The 19,136-nt window shown below is 53.5% G+C and overlaps 4 protein-coding genes across 4 annotated transcripts; 3 read left to right on the forward strand and 1 right to left on the reverse strand.

Annotated features, from left to right (window-relative positions):
- Window positions 1–1,657: 1,657 nt before the first annotated feature.
- Window positions 1,658–2,457, forward strand: N0V89_009282 (uncharacterized protein; the record flags this gene model as incomplete). The annotated part of the gene is made up of 2 exons (XM_056218033.1): window positions 1,658–1,662; window positions 1,758–2,457. 2 exons carry the CDS (start codon window positions 1,658–1,660, stop codon window positions 2,455–2,457), a joined length of 705 nt encoding a protein of 234 aa, XP_056067298.1.
- Window positions 2,458–6,844: 4,387 nt separating this feature from the next.
- N0V89_009283 (uncharacterized protein) lies at window positions 6,845–8,005 on the forward strand (the record flags this gene model as incomplete). The annotated part of the gene is made up of 1 exon (XM_056218034.1): window positions 6,845–8,005. One exon carries the CDS (start codon window positions 6,845–6,847, stop codon window positions 8,003–8,005), a length of 1,161 nt encoding a protein of 386 aa, XP_056067299.1.
- Window positions 8,006–10,668: 2,663 nt separating this feature from the next.
- On the reverse strand, window positions 10,669–11,861 carry ERG3_2 (c-5 sterol desaturase; the record flags this gene model as incomplete). The annotated part of the gene is made up of 3 exons (XM_056218035.1): window positions 10,669–10,999; window positions 11,104–11,170; window positions 11,312–11,861. 3 exons carry the CDS (start codon window positions 11,859–11,861, stop codon window positions 10,669–10,671), a joined length of 948 nt encoding a protein of 315 aa, XP_056067300.1.
- A 4,346-nt stretch (window positions 11,862–16,207) lies between these two features.
- N0V89_009285 (uncharacterized protein) lies at window positions 16,208–18,937 on the forward strand (the record flags this gene model as incomplete). Its single annotated transcript, XM_056218036.1, has 3 exons — window positions 16,208–16,669; window positions 17,154–18,256; window positions 18,358–18,937. 3 exons carry the CDS (start codon window positions 16,208–16,210, stop codon window positions 18,935–18,937), a joined length of 2,145 nt encoding a protein of 714 aa, XP_056067301.1.
- Window positions 18,938–19,136: the final 199 nt, after the last annotated feature.

The raw sequence follows: 19,136 nt of genomic DNA on the forward strand, positions 1-19,136 counted from the left end.
GTCCAAAGGTAACTGAATTGTGTATTGAGATTTTAGTCGGGGTTGGCGGCGTGATCGCTTGTGGCATAGCAATCTGGTACGACACATTCCTCGAACAAGCCAAAGAGCGCAATGCTTCGTGGTCGAAGAGTGAGGAATATCGTCGACTTCCTTTGGCGTGTGTCAGCGGGCCATTGAATGTATCATCGTTATTCTGGCTGGTAAGTCTTCCAAGACCACCCCGCGGGGATCTTGAGCTGATATAAATGTTTTCAGGGTTGGACTGCCCGATCAGACACCCACTGGATTGTCCCCATGCTTGCCGGAGTTCCATTCGGCATGGGTCTCGAATTGGTTTTCATATCCATGCTGAATTATCTCGCAGACGCATACGACATCTTTGCGGCATCGGCTTTGGCATCGTCGGCGTTTAGTCGTAGCATTTTTGCTGTTCTGCTTCCATTGGCTGCTAGTCCGATGTATGAGAGACTCGGAATTCCATGGGCGTGCAGTCTTCTAGGCTTCCTCAGTCTAGCCATGGCAATCATACCGTTTGTCTTTCTCAGATATGGCACTTGGCTTCGAATGCACAGCCCTTACTGCCAGGAGCTGCTGAAGCTGAAGGAGCGCGATTTGGCAAATACATCACAAGTTATGGTGGAATCTAGAACCGCCGATTAGGCAACTCAAGTGCAGCATGATTACTCATTGCCTACCTTGGCTGGACCAAGATCGAGATTAAAGCTTGCTTATCGATCGACCTAACGGGGGTATACGATTTGCGTTTGGTACCCGGAGCAATGACACACTGTAAATACACGGGATCTTTCCGGAGCCAAGTGACTGAAGGTATGCATCATACATAGACGAGACCTCTATCGAATTGCAAGCTTAATTTTCACATTTAAGAAACCGATCCTCTCGCACAAACATTCAGAGGACGAGTAGTGCAACCAAATCCTTCCTGGCCCGAAAGCTTGGATCGCGCACCCGGATGGGTCAAGAACTGTGACCATCACCATACCTGCGCCCTCGGGCATGCCGACATGCCATATCCAACAAGGCTCTTAGATGTCGGCGAACCTCCGTCCGACGTTATAAAACTCTAGGAAACCAATAGTACGCGCGGCCTCTATACAGCACTTAGTTACGTCTGGAGAAAATCACAGCAGCTGACTACGACGACCGCCCGCTACAAAATTCACCGGGCGGGAATACGGTTCGAAAGTTTCCCAAAGACAAGGCAAGATGCTTTCGTTATCACAAGGAAAATGGGCATTCGCTACATATGGATTGAGGCACTATGCATCATACAAGACGACGTGCAAGATTGGCAACGGGAGGCTGCGCAGATGGGCTCCGTATATGCCAATTCTTACTTGACCATCTCCGCAGCTGGGGCCAGTGATAATACAGAGGGGTGTTTCACTGCTAGATCACCTCCGAACTACGCTACCTTTGACTACACGGCATATAGCCACAGACGCGGCAAACTCAGCGTGTTCCCACTACCAGTGGAGAACGAAACGGACGGGAAGACAGCTCTTCTTATGCGAGAAGATCCAATCAGCGACCGCGGATGGTGCTTTCAAGAACGAGTGTTAAGCGGTCGCACCTTGCTTGTTTTACGGGAAAGACCAAATGTATTTTGAGTGCAAGGAGAGCTTTTTGAGTGAGGATGACGTCTGTATGGAAGGGCGCCTCTTTGCCATAGATCCGGGACAGTCCAAAACCCGCACTATACGGGGCTTTTGGGACGAACTTGTGGAAGGTTACAGCAGTCGGAGGTTAACAAAAAGCGCCGACAAGCTTCCTGCGATGTCTGGTCTTGCGGCAAAGTTTGAGCAGATTCTCGGGGATAAGTACCTCGCCGGACTTTGGGAAGACACGTTGTTCGCGGACCTCCTCTGGACGGGTTGCTACAATACTACCTGGCCACCTGTACAGTATCGTGCCCCGTCCTGGTCGTGGGCAGCTGCCGATGGCTACCAAAGATCGTTTGAGCGCTATCGTCAGCTGGACTTGTCACAGTTCATGCGACTCGCCTCCATAATCTCTAGCAGCGTTCGCGTCAGTGGCTTGAACCCATACGGCGAAGTGGACGATGGGGAAATAGCGATCCAGGCACCGTTGGTTCCCATTAGCGTCACTAGGGACCCAGTGGGTGATCCCGAGCGTATAAGAGAGAACAATGGATATTTTGCCTTCGTTACCAAGTCCAGCCAACAACTCCACTACGGTCTCCTAGATTATACGATCAGCCACGAAACACTCCAAAGCCTTCCGGTCTTCGCACTGTTGATGGGACGAGACGCCATCGTTGCCTCGTATCCAAGTCTTCTTATCATTCCGGATACGTTGGGTGTTCAGGAATCTTGCCGCTATCGCCGTATTGGCTTCATCAAGCTTCAGGAAGCAATTCTTGGTGCTGAGATACCAAGGTGGGGCGATGCATATCCTACCATTACTTTGGCCTAAATGGCTCCATACCAGGTGACTCAACAAATCCTCCTGATGAGCGTCGGTGGGCGACCTAGACCTTCCAATCAAAGATAAGCGGGAGAACTCTTCATGGGCAGGAGGGACAACCGCCACAAGAACGATTATGGCGATCGATGCACTTCACGACGACGATTCAATAGCGTCTTCATACACACTCCCGAAAATATGCAACCCACCCCATCCGCGTTCTAACATTTGAAGCTGAACCATGAAATTTCGTGACCACTAATTCGAGTACTATGCATCAGCACTGCCGTCGATAGAGTCCAAATCTGCTCGCACAACCACCCCACCGCCGATGCATGAAATCCTGGCCTCAATCAAGTTAGTGGCCCTTGAGTGAGACTGCGATAGATGCAGCTCTATCAGAATCAGCGTAGGCTACTTAACATTTTATAGGCCTTTTGATGTCGTGTTTGGAGTAAATCTCGATTGCAATTGTTTCTATGCGCTGGTCTCACAAGCAGGAAGAAGTGCACGAGTCTCAAATAGTGTAGAGCTCTAACCAAATGATGCTGACATGCCGCATAGATTCTAGGTTTTTCACACATGGGGTCGAAAACGCATTGCCTTGACATAGAAGTATCTTGCACGGATAGCGAATTAAACCAACATGAGCCCTTGCGCTACGGGGAGATGAATGTAGGAGCTTGTCTTGGGATTTTCTACAAGGTATATAACCTGGAGCATGAAGGTGCTTTCGATGGTGAGCTTCTTGGATAGGTACACGCTGAGCATGTCAAAGGGTCGTTGGCTGACGATGGACTGTTTGATAGATCCTTGGTGATGGTTGCACGCTGAGCGTGGCAAAGGGTCGTTGGCTGACGATGAACTCTCCAGGGCTTCAAGAGATCCTCTGAGCAGATGATTACGTTCTCGCAAAAGACGCCACAATCCTTTATGATCTGCTGAACAGCCCTATCGCGACAAGTGGGCACCTCCACGTATACATAGACGGCTCACGAATATTACGAATCCTCAAAGGCCTCAGTGAAAACACCTGGAAGAGGCGCTGCACTGCTCGACTTGGAGAGTAACATACCTCCTGGAAATTACAGGCACGCTCGATTTGCTAGAAAGATGATGTCTGGATGCAGTTGTTCTCATAACGGTTCAGCAGACCAACAACCGCGCCGCCTCGCTTTTACCATAATCAATTGCGCTTATGATCCCACCACTTTCGTCGGGGAGCTCGACGTAGAGCAAGCCTCAGCGTACCTTCTGCCAGGCCAAGTCTCTCGACCACACGACACGAGGCAAACCACGCGATGACACCAAAGACTACTCCACGAACGAACAATACAAACCTGGCACCTCGTCGCATCCCAATCGCACACCACCACCACGACGACTCCCCTTCCTCCATGCTGACTCACCCCATCCCATCCCATCCCCTACCACCGTGCCAGCGCACCTACACTAGACGAGCTACTCGGGAGCCCACCTGCACGCCGCACCCAAAGCAGCCCCCTGCATGAGCGTTGCCCGCCGCGTGCAACTGCGGGGGACACGCGCAAGTATTTGTGCGACGCACCGAACGAGACAAGCACACGTACCGCCTTAGCTGCATGGGGACGGCGCAGTGTGCGAATGCACAGTGTGCGCTGCGAGGGGTGGGACGGCATGGTGGTCGAGTAGTTGTGTTGTACAAGACAAGGCGACTTGCACCCGTGTGCGGGAACTGACTGGGCGAGGCTGGATGGGGTTAGACGGGGTGTGTGTGGTGCGGGTAGATGCAATGCAGTGCAGTGCAGAGACAACGACGCGCGGGAAGAGGCACCAGCGTGGAGGAAAGGAAAGGAAAGCGGCAGGATAGATGCATTGCATTGAATTGAGTTGAACCTAGGTTGAGGTTAGAAGTAACTTTGAGCATGTCGCACGTAGATGAGACCCTGCAGCGGAGATCTTGTGCGCCGTGGTTCTATGCTTCTCATATAGAGGGGCTGTCTATCTTGCAGCTCAACGTGAGGGACCAGCAAGTATATTGCGATGAGCAGATTGTCGGGAAAGCCATGTCGACGCGGGACTAGGATGCTGGCTTCGCTCGAAGCGCTGCGCACGCGAAATGAACGGGCGATAATATAGTTTACTCGTCCTTCACAACGGGGCAAGTCATTTCGCGTCGCGCTATCGATGTTGTGGCCGGGAGCACTCGAGGTCGTTCGTGGCGTATCCGAAAGAGCGGATGGGTGGGGCGCAAGGATGTGGATGGGGTTGACATGGCAAGGTTGAAGGTTTTGACAGGCATCCAGCGCCGTGGGCGAAGTACAGCACTGCTACTGTAGAGGTCACTTTACGCATTCGCATGTGGTAGTGGGGTTCGCCACAAAAGTATCCGTCTTGCTGCGATGCTACCGTCCAGCCCTAGGATTTTGCGCAAAAGGCAGATGCTCCGAGACATGGTATATTGGCATGGTAGGCCGATTGGTCTTGTCCCGATCCCTCGGTTGGCTGATCGACAAACACCATTCGTCAAGACGTTTTCTCTGCAGTCAAATTATCCAGTTCTGGCCCGAGGGTTTGGCCCAGTTGGGTACGGGCTAGATGGAGGCTGTACCTGACGATTATTGCCCGGGTCGAGGGTAAATGGAGGAAGAAACGGACAGACGGCAGAAGCGAAAGCATAACGGGCGTGTTAAGAACATGTAATTGTCAACAAAGGAAGTGCTCGTAAAGCACAGAGACAGAATGGATAGAGGGATGCCCTTGCGCGACAAAGTCCGGCCATGGTTGGCCTGTCACACGTCGCGGGCGGTCAAGCTGACGGTCGGACGCATGATGTTTCAAGCGACGGGGTCCGTCGTAGTGTGCGCATAAGCAAGCAATAGGATAGGAAATTTTGTCGTCGCCAGCGTTTCCGAAGCGCAACAATGGGAGGGTGTGCTGCAGGAACTCTAGGCACCGGTTCCAGAACATCGCCTAGAAGTCTGGAGCAACGCAGGCAAAGCGAAGCCGAGCTCGGGCGAGGAAGGTGGTGAGGCACAAGTGAAGAAGTCTACGTTCCGCAACCCTGCAGGCAGTTTAAAGAGGCGGTCTGGAGAGGAAGTGCTAGTCGGAGATGGACTGTCTCAGGAAAATTGGCGCGTGATGGGCGGGAGGAGGTGTGGAGGTATAGGTGAGGTATAGAGAGGAGCCAGGAGGATAGGCGTCTAGCACACTGAACCCCAGCACTCTATCTCGCGCTTCTTGCGAAGGTGCTACCTGCTAGCCTGGGACGGAAGAGGAAGTGCGCAATCCGCCCTGGCGAATCGATTCCGCGTTGGACGATAGCGGCGATCCCGCGGACAGGCGCTCAGACGTGCGATGAGTCGGCGCGGCGCACCACGTGGAATGGCGGCTGAAAGGCTCAAAACCCTGGAAGCACTTCACCAGAGGCAGCCTGACAGTGTTGGTTGCTTGGGCGGGGACGAGGCTGCTGGACGGTTGGGTTTTGTTCGACTGGCGTGTTGGGGGTGAAACCTTCGCGGCCATGAACGGCGGTCCACGCAATTTGGCGTGTTTCGAAGGGCTCCGAGCTCAGGACCGCTTTCGGCGCGTGAAACGCTGGGGCGCGCTGTGATTGGCCACGCGTGCACTATTGGCTGTGTGCATGTGCGAATCACTCACCTGTTGCTTGGAGGGCGGCATCTTTGGCAGTCACGGCTGGCGCTGAGTGGAAGGCGCGCTCGGCACCAGTGTAAAGCGGCGATACCCCAGCCAGTCGCGCCTTCCATGCATGGGTCGCTCCTGCCACTCAAATCCGTGCGCAACGTGCCAAATTTATCATCCACGCCGCCTCGCGCATCTCCTCGACTGTCGGCCTTCTTGCGATCCTCTCTTAACTGCTCGCGCTCCACGCTTGAGCCGCACTGCTGCGCCTTCGCAAGAGTCGCCCGCCGTTTGCTCGCAGACGCCCCGAGTTACACCCTCGCCAACGCGGCTTAGCACCTCCGCTCTTCATACCTTTGGTGTAGCGGGACGGCCCCCCAAGCACTCTGCGACACTCCTTCTCATCTATTCTTTCACACGAGCCCCTTCCCCTACGACAGCACCATGACGACCGCTGTTGCTCAGACCCCTGTGGCCGCTCCACATGCGCCTGTGCTCGAGCCGGGGCCAGCGAGAGTATATGCTGCCATCGCGCCCAGCACCATCTCTCCACACACCGTGACGCCCAACTCCAAGAGCTCTCAGTGGGTTGCAGACAATGCTTCACCTACCTCCTCCAGTGATGGCTCCAGCGCCGCGCCCCAGAGAGCCGAGGGAAAGCGTTCACCTCTTTCGTATGTCTTCGAACTACTCATCTCGTTCCTCATCTTCTCTGCGCCAACCCTCCTCTTCCATCAGTCCCACGACCGCTCCGCTCACACCACCCAACACCTCCATGTCTCCTCCCGCCCATGGTGGCTTCTCTAACCGTGCCTCCTCATACAGGTCACGCGGCCCCGCACCCAAGATCGTCGTGAAGAAGGAACCCTCATCGCCCGACATGCCCAACTCGCGGCACCGCCCCAGCCGCCTGAACCTCTCTAACTCGCACGTCGTCCACTCTTCCGGCGCCCTCACAGCACGACCTGCGGGTCTGTCGACCGGTAAAGACTTGCACGGTGTCGGCATCGCTTGCCTGTCTCCGGGCTTCCACACCAACGACCCTTCGATGCGTGAGCAGCTTCAAAGGAGCATGGATGTAAGAGAGAGGCAGAGGCAGATCATAGAAGCACGCAACAAGACCGGCGGAAAAGGCGGACCACCCGACGACGACCCTCGTCAGCAAGATATGAGCCCATTCGGACGACCATTGAAGACGCCCAAGAGGAAAGGTCCCCCGCCTGGTCTTTCCATCGCCCCTCCTTCGCATTCTCAGTTCGCAAACGAGCGAGTAATCCAGTCTGCACCTATCAACCAGTCCTTCACTGGACTACGCACCAACTTGCCGCCGTCCCGCCAACTCGCCAACGGTCCCTCGAATCTGTCCCAAACTTCACACATCCACCATGTCCCCGCACAGCAGACGAGCAACAGACTGCCACCCATCGCAGATGTCTTCCCGGAGCCGCTTGGAACTGGTCGTGGCATGTACACCAACAGCCCTGGTACATCGTCCCACTCCAACGTACAACCACCTCTCCCATCTCCGGGATTCCCACCACCGCATCATCAGCAATTGCCGCTTAATACCCGCCCTCGAGAGTACAAGTCCGCCGAGGAAGCTGTCCAGACCCTTTCCGGCGGCCGTGAGGATCTTCTGCCCCGCATTGTTCACTATGGCGGCCACCAGCCCCCGACGCCCCCGTCGCCCATGCCAGGCAAGAACGCTTCTCACGCCTACCCACCACCCAGCGCCGATCATCTGCACCGCAGCGGTAGCGGCAGGAGACGAGGCCGAGACGAGTACGAGCGCGATATGGGAACCCCTCCACTAGGCCGACAACAGACACGCCCTGGGCCTTTTGGCGAACCTCGCGACTCCCCGGAGACCCAGCAAAGGAAGAAGGAAGAGTTCATCTCCCTCTGCGCGAGGGCTTGGGACCTGTTTCATTCGTGACACCTGGCTTCGGCTCATTACGGTGATTTCTTTTGAATGTGAAAGCTGTTTCGGCATCACTACGGCGCGCATGGAGTTTTCATGGTTATCGACGTCCACGGACACGGCACTCGCTTACTACGTCTCGTATTGTTTTTACGGCACTTCGAATCTCTTTCCATTTGCTCGCCAAACCAGCGGTCTACTTGATATTCCTCTATGGTTCACTATTCTCGCAACCTTCGCACGCGCGCATCTTATTTCCTTCGGATACCACCCCTAAAAGCGCCGGCAATTAATAGGGCTCGCAGCGGTTATCTTTCTCGGATTCCCCATTTACCATTTTCGATTTGGAGAAGTTTACTTTTGTCAGCTTTCTCCGGCGTCGACTTTTGACAGTGCAGACAAAGGAGGAAACGGACTGGCTTGTTGATGTTCACGTGGATACGACGTGTTTGGTACTGTCATGGTTGGATGTGTTTGTCTTTTGCTGAAACGTACGCGGTCTCACGGTGAGATGGTTCTGTTTCGCAACGCTACACATGGTCGTAATCTTTCTTCACCCAATACCTTTTTCATACGCTTTCGCTACCTGTTTTACTTCGTTGGATGGTTGCCTGTTTATACGCAACTTATCTCTTTCTAGGGCGGCGTTACTTGTTCCTTTTGTCTAGTCTGGTGGATTGGGAGTGAGGTGGGGGTACTGGGGATGGCTAGTGCTAGGTTGGGGAGGAGGTGCATGGGGAACTGCGTCCCCTGAAGTGAGGATCGGGATCACCCTGAGAGAGAGAGAATGAAGATGTTCGACTTTCAAACTTGCTATGCCTTTGCCGAGGCGTGGATCTACTGATCTTCGCGCCTGTGTTCCGTGCCGCTTTACTGCTCGCTCCTCTAGCTTGGCAGGACTCATCTGATGGGGCATGGCCAACGCGAGTGTGCAGAGCGCGATGAAACGGATCGCCGGTAGGGTGAAACGGTGGGTGCATGGGCCAGCGCGCAAGCGAAGCGAAAGGACGACGGACAGGAGGGGCGCTGGCGCAGGCGCATTGTGAAGTCCGTCCGTGGGATCGCAGAGCGAGATTGTCCTGCCCCGTGGACGGGCACAACGGACGGGGAATTTGTGCACCGCGAGATTTGCAGCGGGAGAGATGGCTCGCGAAGTACGGTACCTACCTGCCCGAGTAGTCATCCACGCCGCACCCCAAGTGGAGGCCAACACCATCACATGCGTGCGGCGGGACGAAGCGATATCTAACTCTCGCTCGCGTTTCATCGCCTGAACGCGTGTTTGGACGCGCCCATGCCCCCATCTGCCGCCTTTGTGTGTGTCGTACAATCTTCCCTGCATTTGCGTGCCGCCCGCGGAGCATCTCTGAGATGTACGGGTATGTGTGTAGACTACGCGTGCGTGCGTGCGTGCGAGTGCGTGCGCAGGACCCGCCGTCTGCGGTGCTCTGCATGTCCATCTCAGTGCGTCTTCTACGGACCTCGCTAACGCGGATACTGTATGCCATGCCACGCACCGCCTCCGGATTCGATATTTGCATAGCCATAGCCATAGCCCTTGGTATGTATTCTACTTGCCCAGAGCACACGCGCCGTGGGTACTGTGCTTGTTCCGCATGGTTGGAGGTGCTGATGGTAATATCCGCTGGAGACGTGCATCGGGGAGTGATGAGGTGGCGCGCCAGGCTTACGTGCAGACTCCACTGCGCTGCACTGCACTGCATCCACCTCCAGTGCGAAGCGGGACCTGTCCTGCGTGCCTGTGCGCGGCAGTGGCGCTGTTCATCGATTCCCCTCCCCTCCCCTCCGGACCCTCCTGCTGACGTGATCTCCTACTCCGTAACTAATCGATAGATGTCCACCGTGGGTAGCAGCGGTGTGAGTGAGCCTTGCGCTCATAAGTCCTGCGGTCGTACATCTGTATCCGAACGCGCGTGAGCAAGAAGCGGGTAAGGCGCTTAGGGAGGGAGTGGCGGTGGTTCTGTTCATGCAGGCTGCGGGTTTGGGGTCCGGGAGAGTGGGTGGCGGACGGGGGTAGACGGATGGGGTGAATGCTGGAGAGACGGTGGGCGGGAAGGGATCGGCAGGGCGGGGGCGTGGTGGTGAGGCTGGAACGTTTGTCGTCTACACAGTACACAGTACGTTAGGGCAGCGAAGAGGCACCGATTCTTTAGCGATTGTGGTTTTGCTTTACAGTGAAGGGAATCGGTTTTCGAGATGATGTGCTTGTAGGAGGTGGCAATGTGATTGCGTTGCGCTCTACCAGCGTCAGTGATGACAGGACTTACCATCGAATCGCGTCTATACGTCGGAATATTGCACGAAAAAAAATAGTCTGCAATTAAACATTATAGAATTCGTAGTCCCTTTACTCGGTTTTCAACAGACTCGTACAATCTTATATACTCCGTGAAACGATGCCAGCATCGCTGCCAGCCTAGCTCCCTATGTACAATAAGGCTTGTCGTCATATGCAATGGTCCGGCCTCGCGCCGGAAAGCGTCGTCAAGAGTCCATGCGTCCGTAAAAGTTGGGGTCTGCAAAAATTGCGTTGATGCAAAAGTACCCCAGGCCAACGAAGGCAAGAAGAGAAATCTATGAAACAAAATGCGAAGCCGAACCGGATCGTACAAAGCGTGAGGACTCGTCAAGACAACGGGTCCACCCACGTCGACTGCTTATTCCGCTTTTGACTTCTTGATGAGGTTGTCGTTCTCGTCGACAAGGCCCTTGGCTCGCAGAACTTTCAGGGCGTCATGGAGAGGGTCGAGTTCGGGTTGTGGCGCGCGATGCGATCCAAAGTAGCTGTCGGCCCAGGTGAAGTACTGGCCGTAGTTGACCGTGAAGTACATGTGATGCAATGTGTGGTGCGCAGGGCTGTTTAGCCATTTTTCGGTCCAATGTCCGGAGATCATGTCGCCGTCGTGGATGAAGATGGTCCAGATTTGTACGGCCACGAAGAGGATCATGTAGAGGTGTCTTTGGATGGGGCAGATGAAGGGGAAGACGCTGTGCTGAGTCAGTATTTTTGACTGTGGATGAGTTCTGTGCCGCCTCTTTCAAAGTATGATGGGAGTCCAAAACAAGGTGAACTATGTCTGGAGGCCACTTACTGGTACGGTAGAGACTGTACAAATCCATCAAGGGGGTGGAAGGCCAAGGCAGCCCATGGTGTTGGCACTTTGGCACGGTTAGCACTGTATATTACTAGTCTAAAAGTGGGAGTGGAATCGACCGCTGCATTGCCAAGCCTGGGGTAACACACTGTACTCCAACCCTTGGAACGGCAGTAATGATTAGCATCTGAGGAGTCTGACTTACCAATCCATTTGTGGTGCGGCTTGTGAATGTACTTGTACACAGAAGGATGGTGCTCCAAGCGATGAATCCAGTAGATGGCAATATCGTTGAAAGCCATGTACAAAATCGTCGAGACCAGCATCCAAGTCCAACCAAAATCGCTCGCCTTTGAGTAGAGCAGGCTGTGCCCCCGAACCTCGGACAAGAAAATCGGCAGAGTGAGGATGTTGATGAATGGGACCGCCCACATAGACGACTTGATCTCTTGGCGCACCTGGTTCTTCAGAAATCGAGGATGATATTCGAGTCTCCTGTCAAAGATAAGGAAGTATGAAAAGGCACTGAAAACAAAGTACAGCAGGCTCGCGCCCAGCTGAGTTAACACCAGGATCGATACAATTTGGCGGTAGATGTTGTCCCGCGCCCAGAGCGAAGTAGTCGTTTGTGCGGTCGGAAAGTCGTGAAATGAGGTGTCATTGCCAGACTGAACGCCGATGGTTTTGTTTGGTAGAGCCCATGCGTACGCATTGTCCAGAACGAGGGGATCGAGAAACTCCAGGGCGACGTCCATGGTGGCGGCTCGCGCTGTTTGCTTATGTGATCGTGTTTGGCTTTTCCACGCGATTTTCGACTGAGAACAACAAATTATGTATGAGCGCTGAAGGAGACGACAATCGCAATGCCGTAGAGCTTTCGATGTTGCAGACAGATTTCACGCCTGCAACATTGGCTGAACAGTCAGATGGGTTGAAGATTGCATGGCGATATCGCAGGTAGAAAAGGAGTTCGCGGAATTCGGATCTAGGGTTCCCGAATCAGCTCACATCCTAGAAATTTATGAGCTAAGCCCAACCAAGTTAGGCTCTTCTGCCCGACCGATGCTCCCCGAGGTCTCGCGTAAATGTGAACGTCGTACGCTATCGTGCCACAACCTCAGCAACTCACAATAGCATGAGTTGTCCTAGACTGAGCTATATATGATCCGACTCATAAATGTCTGTCAAGCAAGCGCATCGCGGACATTCATGTTGACACGAGAGCCATCCAGGCTTGTATTCAAGCTTGTCAGTTGGGTAAAAGAAATCAAGTAACGTAGATTAACTTTCGCAGAGAAAGGAGGCTTTGTTATTTCCTAACGTGTACCACCTCCGACAGAACACATGATCATGTACGCCTATGACTAACAGCAGCTCCTCGAATAGAGCCATGCCATTGCATATCGACGAGCAATGTAATTACAACACGATTCGGCTGCCTTCTCGGCATACCCAGACTTGTGTTCAAGATACTGGCGTTCATTCACAGGCCCTGGACCTGCACAATGTCACGTGCTGATGTGTGCGACCGCGAGCGCGCCCGCCACAAACAAACAAACCGCGCCAAGAGACTGAACCTCAATCACGACGTATCACTGCACGCGGCTTCACCACTCCGCTCAATAACCACAACCTCTCAGCGCGACTGTTCCCACGACGCAAAAGGACCTTACGAATATACCGGTCTCGCCCGTCATGGTAGGTTTCAGTAGCCTGCCCACCGAGATCAAGCTCAACGTGTTCGCTTTCGTAAGTCAGCCCTTCTCTTTGTCGTAATGTCGCTCAGATTCATCGTTCGAGGACCGCGAAGACCTGATTTTTTCTAGGTGCGGCCTACTCGGGACCAGAAGCGTGCCTGTATGGTCAGCAAAGAGTGGGCACACCTGATGGCGCCAATCTTGTGGGAATACCTCGCTGTTGACCTAAAGGAAACCACTCTTCGTCGTCTGGCTACTTTACTCGATCCTGGAAACGGAATTCTACCGCATGTCCGACGTTTTTATCTCGGAGCAAGGGGGTGGAACAGGGAATATCCCGAGAGGGCGTTGGTCCTCTTGTTGAAATGCCTCCCGCGAGACCGGCTGAAAGAATTCTCGGCATATGCCATCAAGCCGTGCAATCTGACGTTGCTACTCGAGCAGCAATGGTAAGTTGCTTCAAAGCGATACTTTAATTATCTTTACTCACCGTTGTTACCACGCAGCCGTTTAGAGATACTAAAAGCACCTCTGCTTCTTGAGCCTCCTAATGCAGTAGACCGAGTCAGTATGCTCTCCAAGATGATGAATTCATGGAGCAGTTCTTCGCTGGAGAATATCACAACGCTAGCCACCTACATTCGGTCCGACGATACGTCCATCACTTCTTATGAGCCTTTCCGATATCTTCTCGCCAAGTGTCCTCGTGTGGCCAGCTTGACTATCTGTCAACACCACGTCCCAAATTATTATGATGGGGCCAATATCATCTCCGCATTGCCACTTCGCCTCAGTCCCTCTTCACCGCTTCTGCTTACTCACTTGAAGCTCGTTGATTTGTGCCTTGGAACTTCCTCAGCAGCATTGCTTCTAGAGGTCAACATGTCAACACTGAGAGAGTTGTATATATCAGGTTGTTTTGGTAAGCGCTTTCACAAAGCAATTGTGCTGCTCGATTAACTAATTATGCGTCGGTCTTATGAGAACGGTGCCATTCCTTTCCGCTCTGACGACAGCGTTCTCTCGCAGCGGCTCGAGCCTAGAAGTATTCAACGTGCGCTACATATGGGACAGGGAGAAGCCTTTTCCCTTCCTGAAAGCGCTGGATTCCTTTCTGCAGTCTTTCCAAGGACTTCGGGTATTTGGAATCGACATACGTCTGCAGGAGCTGATACCGGAGGAAGGTATCATACATCATGCGGATACCTTGGAAGTGCTATTTCTCGGATATGTGAAGAACGCCTACCAGCTACAATACAACTCGCACATTATCGATATCTTCCGGAACTGCTTGAGGCTGCAAGAAATCGGGATATGCCTCGGTCCTTGTGATATGGGCCACTGGCGTGACCTTGGTCATTCTTTCCATCTGGAGGACCATGATCCTTGTCTTGTAGGTGCTGGCTTAGTTTCTGTTCTAGTAAGTCAAAGTAATTTCATTCGTGGTCCCAACGTTGAGTTCATGGAATTCATGGTTCTAAATACATCGCAGCAAGAATTGGCCAAGCTTCCGAAACTGAGAACGCTTCGGATGTTGAATATACCCATAATCGGTTACGCCGCGAGTTCCTCCTCCTACGGAACAGTAGAACAACAACAAATTATGCATAACTTGGCCACTGAGGTATTGAGGCATCTCATCTGCCATGGATCTAACGTCAGGTTTTTTGGCGCGACATCATATTCGGGAGAGGAAAAGTGCCCAATGGCAGACATGAACGGACACGAAAGGCCAGGTTACTGTTATTTGAGCGAGAAGTGGACTGATGGAGCAGGTAATCCATGTGTAGCCGCCCGCCCGTTAGCGTCGGCCGCACAGGAAATGCCTGATGCTCTGATCCTGGATCAATATTAGAGACCGATACGGTCTGCTATGGCTGTCTTCGAATTGGGGAAAGGCTTGGTACTCGATGGAAATATCATATGGACGCATGGAGAGTGGAGGAAAGGGATAATATGGTTGTTCTTCATCCCTCGGTGGTATGAACCTTGCCGGGAGATTATGGCACGAACATGGCCAGCGGGGTGGCTATCTGAACTCTCATTTTCTATTTAACTTGGAAGGTTCTGCATTGCTATTTCATAATGGTACTCATAGCACTATGATGACCTCAACCCTGCGAATCCGTAAGGTCATGTACGCTACATGTGTTGTACGTGTCGCGGGCTGACTTTGACCCTGATATGTTCTCTCTGCCAACCAACAAATCATGCACAAATATCATCTAATCGCTATCACTTTTATTCTCATGTCTCCGGGAATATGAAGCGTCTTTCTTCCGAGAAGGATGCATGTTAGCAGACCCAACACAGTCAGGCCCTGCACTGTTCCACAATTCAGCAATGATATTCGATGATTCCAACAAGCAGTGGGACCTCTTCCTTACGAGCTTTTCAAGATGCAGTCAGTTTCGCGTTAAATTCGCTTGATCCATGCGAGAAGGCTTTCTATTCATGCAACCTGAAACGCAAAGCTTTGGGAGACCTTCACTGTTGGTTTACTTGTATATTATAGTGGGCCTTCCTTACATAGAACCTCGATCAATGACTCCTAAGCTCTCGGGACCTGGTCCATGACTGCAACCCTGGGGTCTCCGTACAGTGACCAGCTGATGCCTACTTCAGCGAATGGCACACAGTCGCGCATTAGGGCGTTTTGGCTGTTGCGGCTGAAACGAGACCGCCAAAGATAGTACGCGATGCCTTGGCTGCTCTAAGGCAACATAAGTGGGCTAAATGCCCAAAGAAGCGGGAGGAACGACCGCTAATTATCACGACCACAGCCCGAACTTTGTCGCATTTCCAGCACGCGTCGCGAACATCTTCACGCACGCACGCCGCCTTCTACGAGGATCGCTTTCAGCGACAGCGCCGCGCGCTTCTCCCAGTTGTCCGCGCTGGCCGCGACGACCCGCCACCTGGCGCGCGCGTCGCCAACACGCTGGACAGCCGCTCTGTAGATACCTGTCGGCGGCCGTGCAGCTCAGAAACCCGCATCCATAGCCTATCGGTAGCGGCGTGGTGAATTGCGCCTGACTCGACTCACTGATCTCGGAGCGCTCATGGCTCGCAGACCCGCTTGCAGATTGTAGCTGTTTCATCCGGCACCATGCAAGTAGACTTCGGTGAAGAAGCGGAGCATAACTTACATCTCTCGTCCCACGGCCATTTTGAACATCAAACCCATGGTAGCCCGGCGTTTTCGCCCTTCCGCCATCCTGCCGTATGTGCACTATGTCTCCCGTTGTGCCGGTGAACTTCGCTGATGTACCACCGCTTAGCTACCAACAATCGACCCAGGCCTTGAACAAAGTGCTGCCGCGAACCGTAATGGACATCCTCCCATGTCATCCGTCCACCACTCCGCCCCGCCAAACCACCTTTTGCAGCCTGATAATGCCTCCATGGGCAGCGGTCACCTCGCACACAGCTTCTATGGAGACATGTCGCGCACTTCGCAGACACCCTCAACGCCGTCCAATGCCTCGCCGCGCTTCTCAGCAATATCCCCAGCTAGTCAGTCAAAGCAGGTGACTACACACTACGTTCCAACCGATCGTCCACCTCCTTCCCGCGATGTCTCAGACGATACGCTTGACCAAGCCTATGCGACGTTCATCTTGTATTGCAATCCAAACTTCCCGACGACCATAGACACATCGGAGTTGACGCGACTGTTTCGGACCCCTCCAAAAAGCGATGGCAAATCGTTCAGCACTTGGGCGCTCTTTGAGTTGATACGGAAGTTCGATTCGGGGGAGATCAAGACGTGGACACAATTGGCGCTCGACCTAGGTGTAGAACGACCGGATACAGACAAGGGACAGAGCACGCAAAAAGTGCAGCAATACTCTGTTCGTTTGAAGGTGAGATAGACTTTTTTTTTCATCTTCATACAGTCCCAGAACTCCTGTTCCCTACAATGGTGTCAGGTCGCATGTTTCCGCACAGCCTTCATTTGCACTTTGCATCTGATGGCTCTTGGCCTTTGAATCATGCGAACAGCTTTCGGACAATGTTTGGTTTCCGACATTTGCAACCATCTGCGGTAACCTCGTGTCTGCATTCGAGAAACGTATGACCAACCAAGACTGCAAATGAAAATCGCGGCCCAAAAGTATCCGAATACGGGAACCGAATATGTCGCTTAGTGTATTCATGCACCTGCTTCATGTACTAATACGCTTTCGTCCCCTGGAGTTGTTGGTCCAAGACATCCCAATGCGGGGTGAGCAATCCTCCTGTATGGCTACGTCAGGTGGCCTCTGTTGACAACCTCATTATCTGTACTCTGTTCGCGTGTCTTTTTTTCCTATTACTTACACCTCATTGAGATACTAACGATTTTAGCGATGGATGCGCGCGATGCATATTGATGCATTCTTCGAATACATGTTGGGTAAACAACATCCTTACTATCTACAAATACCACCTCCTCACAACCCTTTTCCGGAGATTGGCCGCGATGGAGTACCCTTGGAAGAGGACCTGGCTATCAGAGCTCTTGACCCCAAGTTCCGTCCGAAGCGGGGACGTCGGAAAGCTGATGAAGGCGAAGACGACACGGACATGATCGACCATTCACCTGCACCAAAACGCCCTCAGCTAGACACGTCTATACCCTTTGGCAACGTATTGCAACCTCAGTCTGCATATCCAAGCAGTGCTCATCCCGATAGTATGGAAGGATTCCTTGGGACACATGACCCCTGGACGGCATCCACTATTACACCATCCTCTGCCATGACTGCAGCATCAGCACCTGGCCGGATGAACCCGAACAAAAACTTGACGCCCTATTCGGCTTCGCCCATGTCCGGACAACAACTTCGATGGCGGTTGAATACGCAGGATAATCCAACAACACCGCACCCCCTTTCTGCTGTCACGCCACACTCAGCTCATCCAGACTTCTTCGATGAACCTCAATCAGCGATTACGCCGTCGAGCTCGAAACGGGCACGACGACGTCACGGACCTGCTGTTTCTTCAGCATGGCCAAGCAATAACTCTTCTTCGACTGGGAAGCTTCGTGGCAGACCGCCGAGTAATCGATCTGTGCGTGACGGGCCATTTGTCACCTTTCCTGCCAATCCCAAGACCAAGGAAGGACCCACGATAGATGTGAACAGGAACCCAGGAAACCTCACACCAATAGTGGAAAGAGCACATTCGGACCCTCCAGCTGCAGAGCACCACTTCAGGTTCCCTCCAACACCAGCGTCAGCTGTTTCACCTACGAACATGGACTCGCAGATCCCAAACGCGTCACAGAGAGGTCACAGACTGAGCCTGCAGGTGCCCCCAAATGTTGGAAACCCAGTACGGCTCGTCACACCCACGGTACTCGTAAACGGGCAGGAGAACGACGTCGCAACGACAAACTCCGTAACCCAATCATCAGGACCTCTCTACGACCACTCAACCGAGCAATCCCACCACCAACAGCCAACGTCATCACCCGCCCAGCTCTCTCCCCGAAGCCAACCCCAACCCACCACACCACCTTCCCTCCCTCCCTCCCCGGAGTCTCTCAAACGCGCCCTCGTCGCAGAACTCATCCGTGCTCCCTCACCGGCCGCCGCAAACGCCTCTCCGGCACCGAAGCCAAGATCCTCGCCTCCGCCATCCTGTCCCCTCTCCTCTCCAAGTCCTCCACCCCGACCCCCTCAAGCTCGAAAACCATGTCCGACCAGCTCCTCAGCATAGCGATGAGCAGCTGTCTCGGCCTAACATCCGCCGTCGGCCTGGGATCCGGTGGCCCAACCGGCGGCGTGCGAAGAGTGGAATGTGTGAGATTTCGCGTCGGTGGCGATGGGTACGAGAGTCCGATTGATGAGGATGATGAGGATGTCCCTGAAAGCGGAACGGGAACCATCCGTGAGACGTTTGATGTGTTCTTCAATGTTAGTTTTGGAGGGTTGGTCGGGGAGTGGGCGGCGAAGGGATTGGCTGCTGCAAGCACTGGGAGCGGACGTGAGGCGGGCACGGGAGAACAGAGGCAGGCGCAGGACCAAACGCCTACTACGGCGGCGGGGTGGAAGGCAAGATTCTTAGAGACGCAGAGGAGGCTTTGGGAGAAGGACGAGGAGGCGAGGGCGTTGAGGGAGAAGGTGCTGGAGGCGGTTTTGTAGAAGTAAGGAAGGTGGGGGACGGGTGTTTGGGTGCTTCGGCATTGGCTTTTGGGCTTGTTTGCATTTTCGTGAGCGGCTTTTGATACCCGATGGCGCTGGAGAGGATGGTTTTGTTGGATTGCTGGTATATATGCTTTGGAATGCGGCAGCGTTACTACATATTTGACATGTTCCCAAGACTACTGCAGTAACCCCAGTG

This window comes from Didymosphaeria variabile, assembly GCF_027946475.1.
Source record: "Didymosphaeria variabile strain IMI 356815 chromosome Unknown scaffold_7, whole genome shotgun sequence".
Lineage (NCBI taxonomy): Eukaryota > Fungi > Ascomycota > Dothideomycetes > Pleosporales > Didymosphaeriaceae > Didymosphaeria > Didymosphaeria variabile.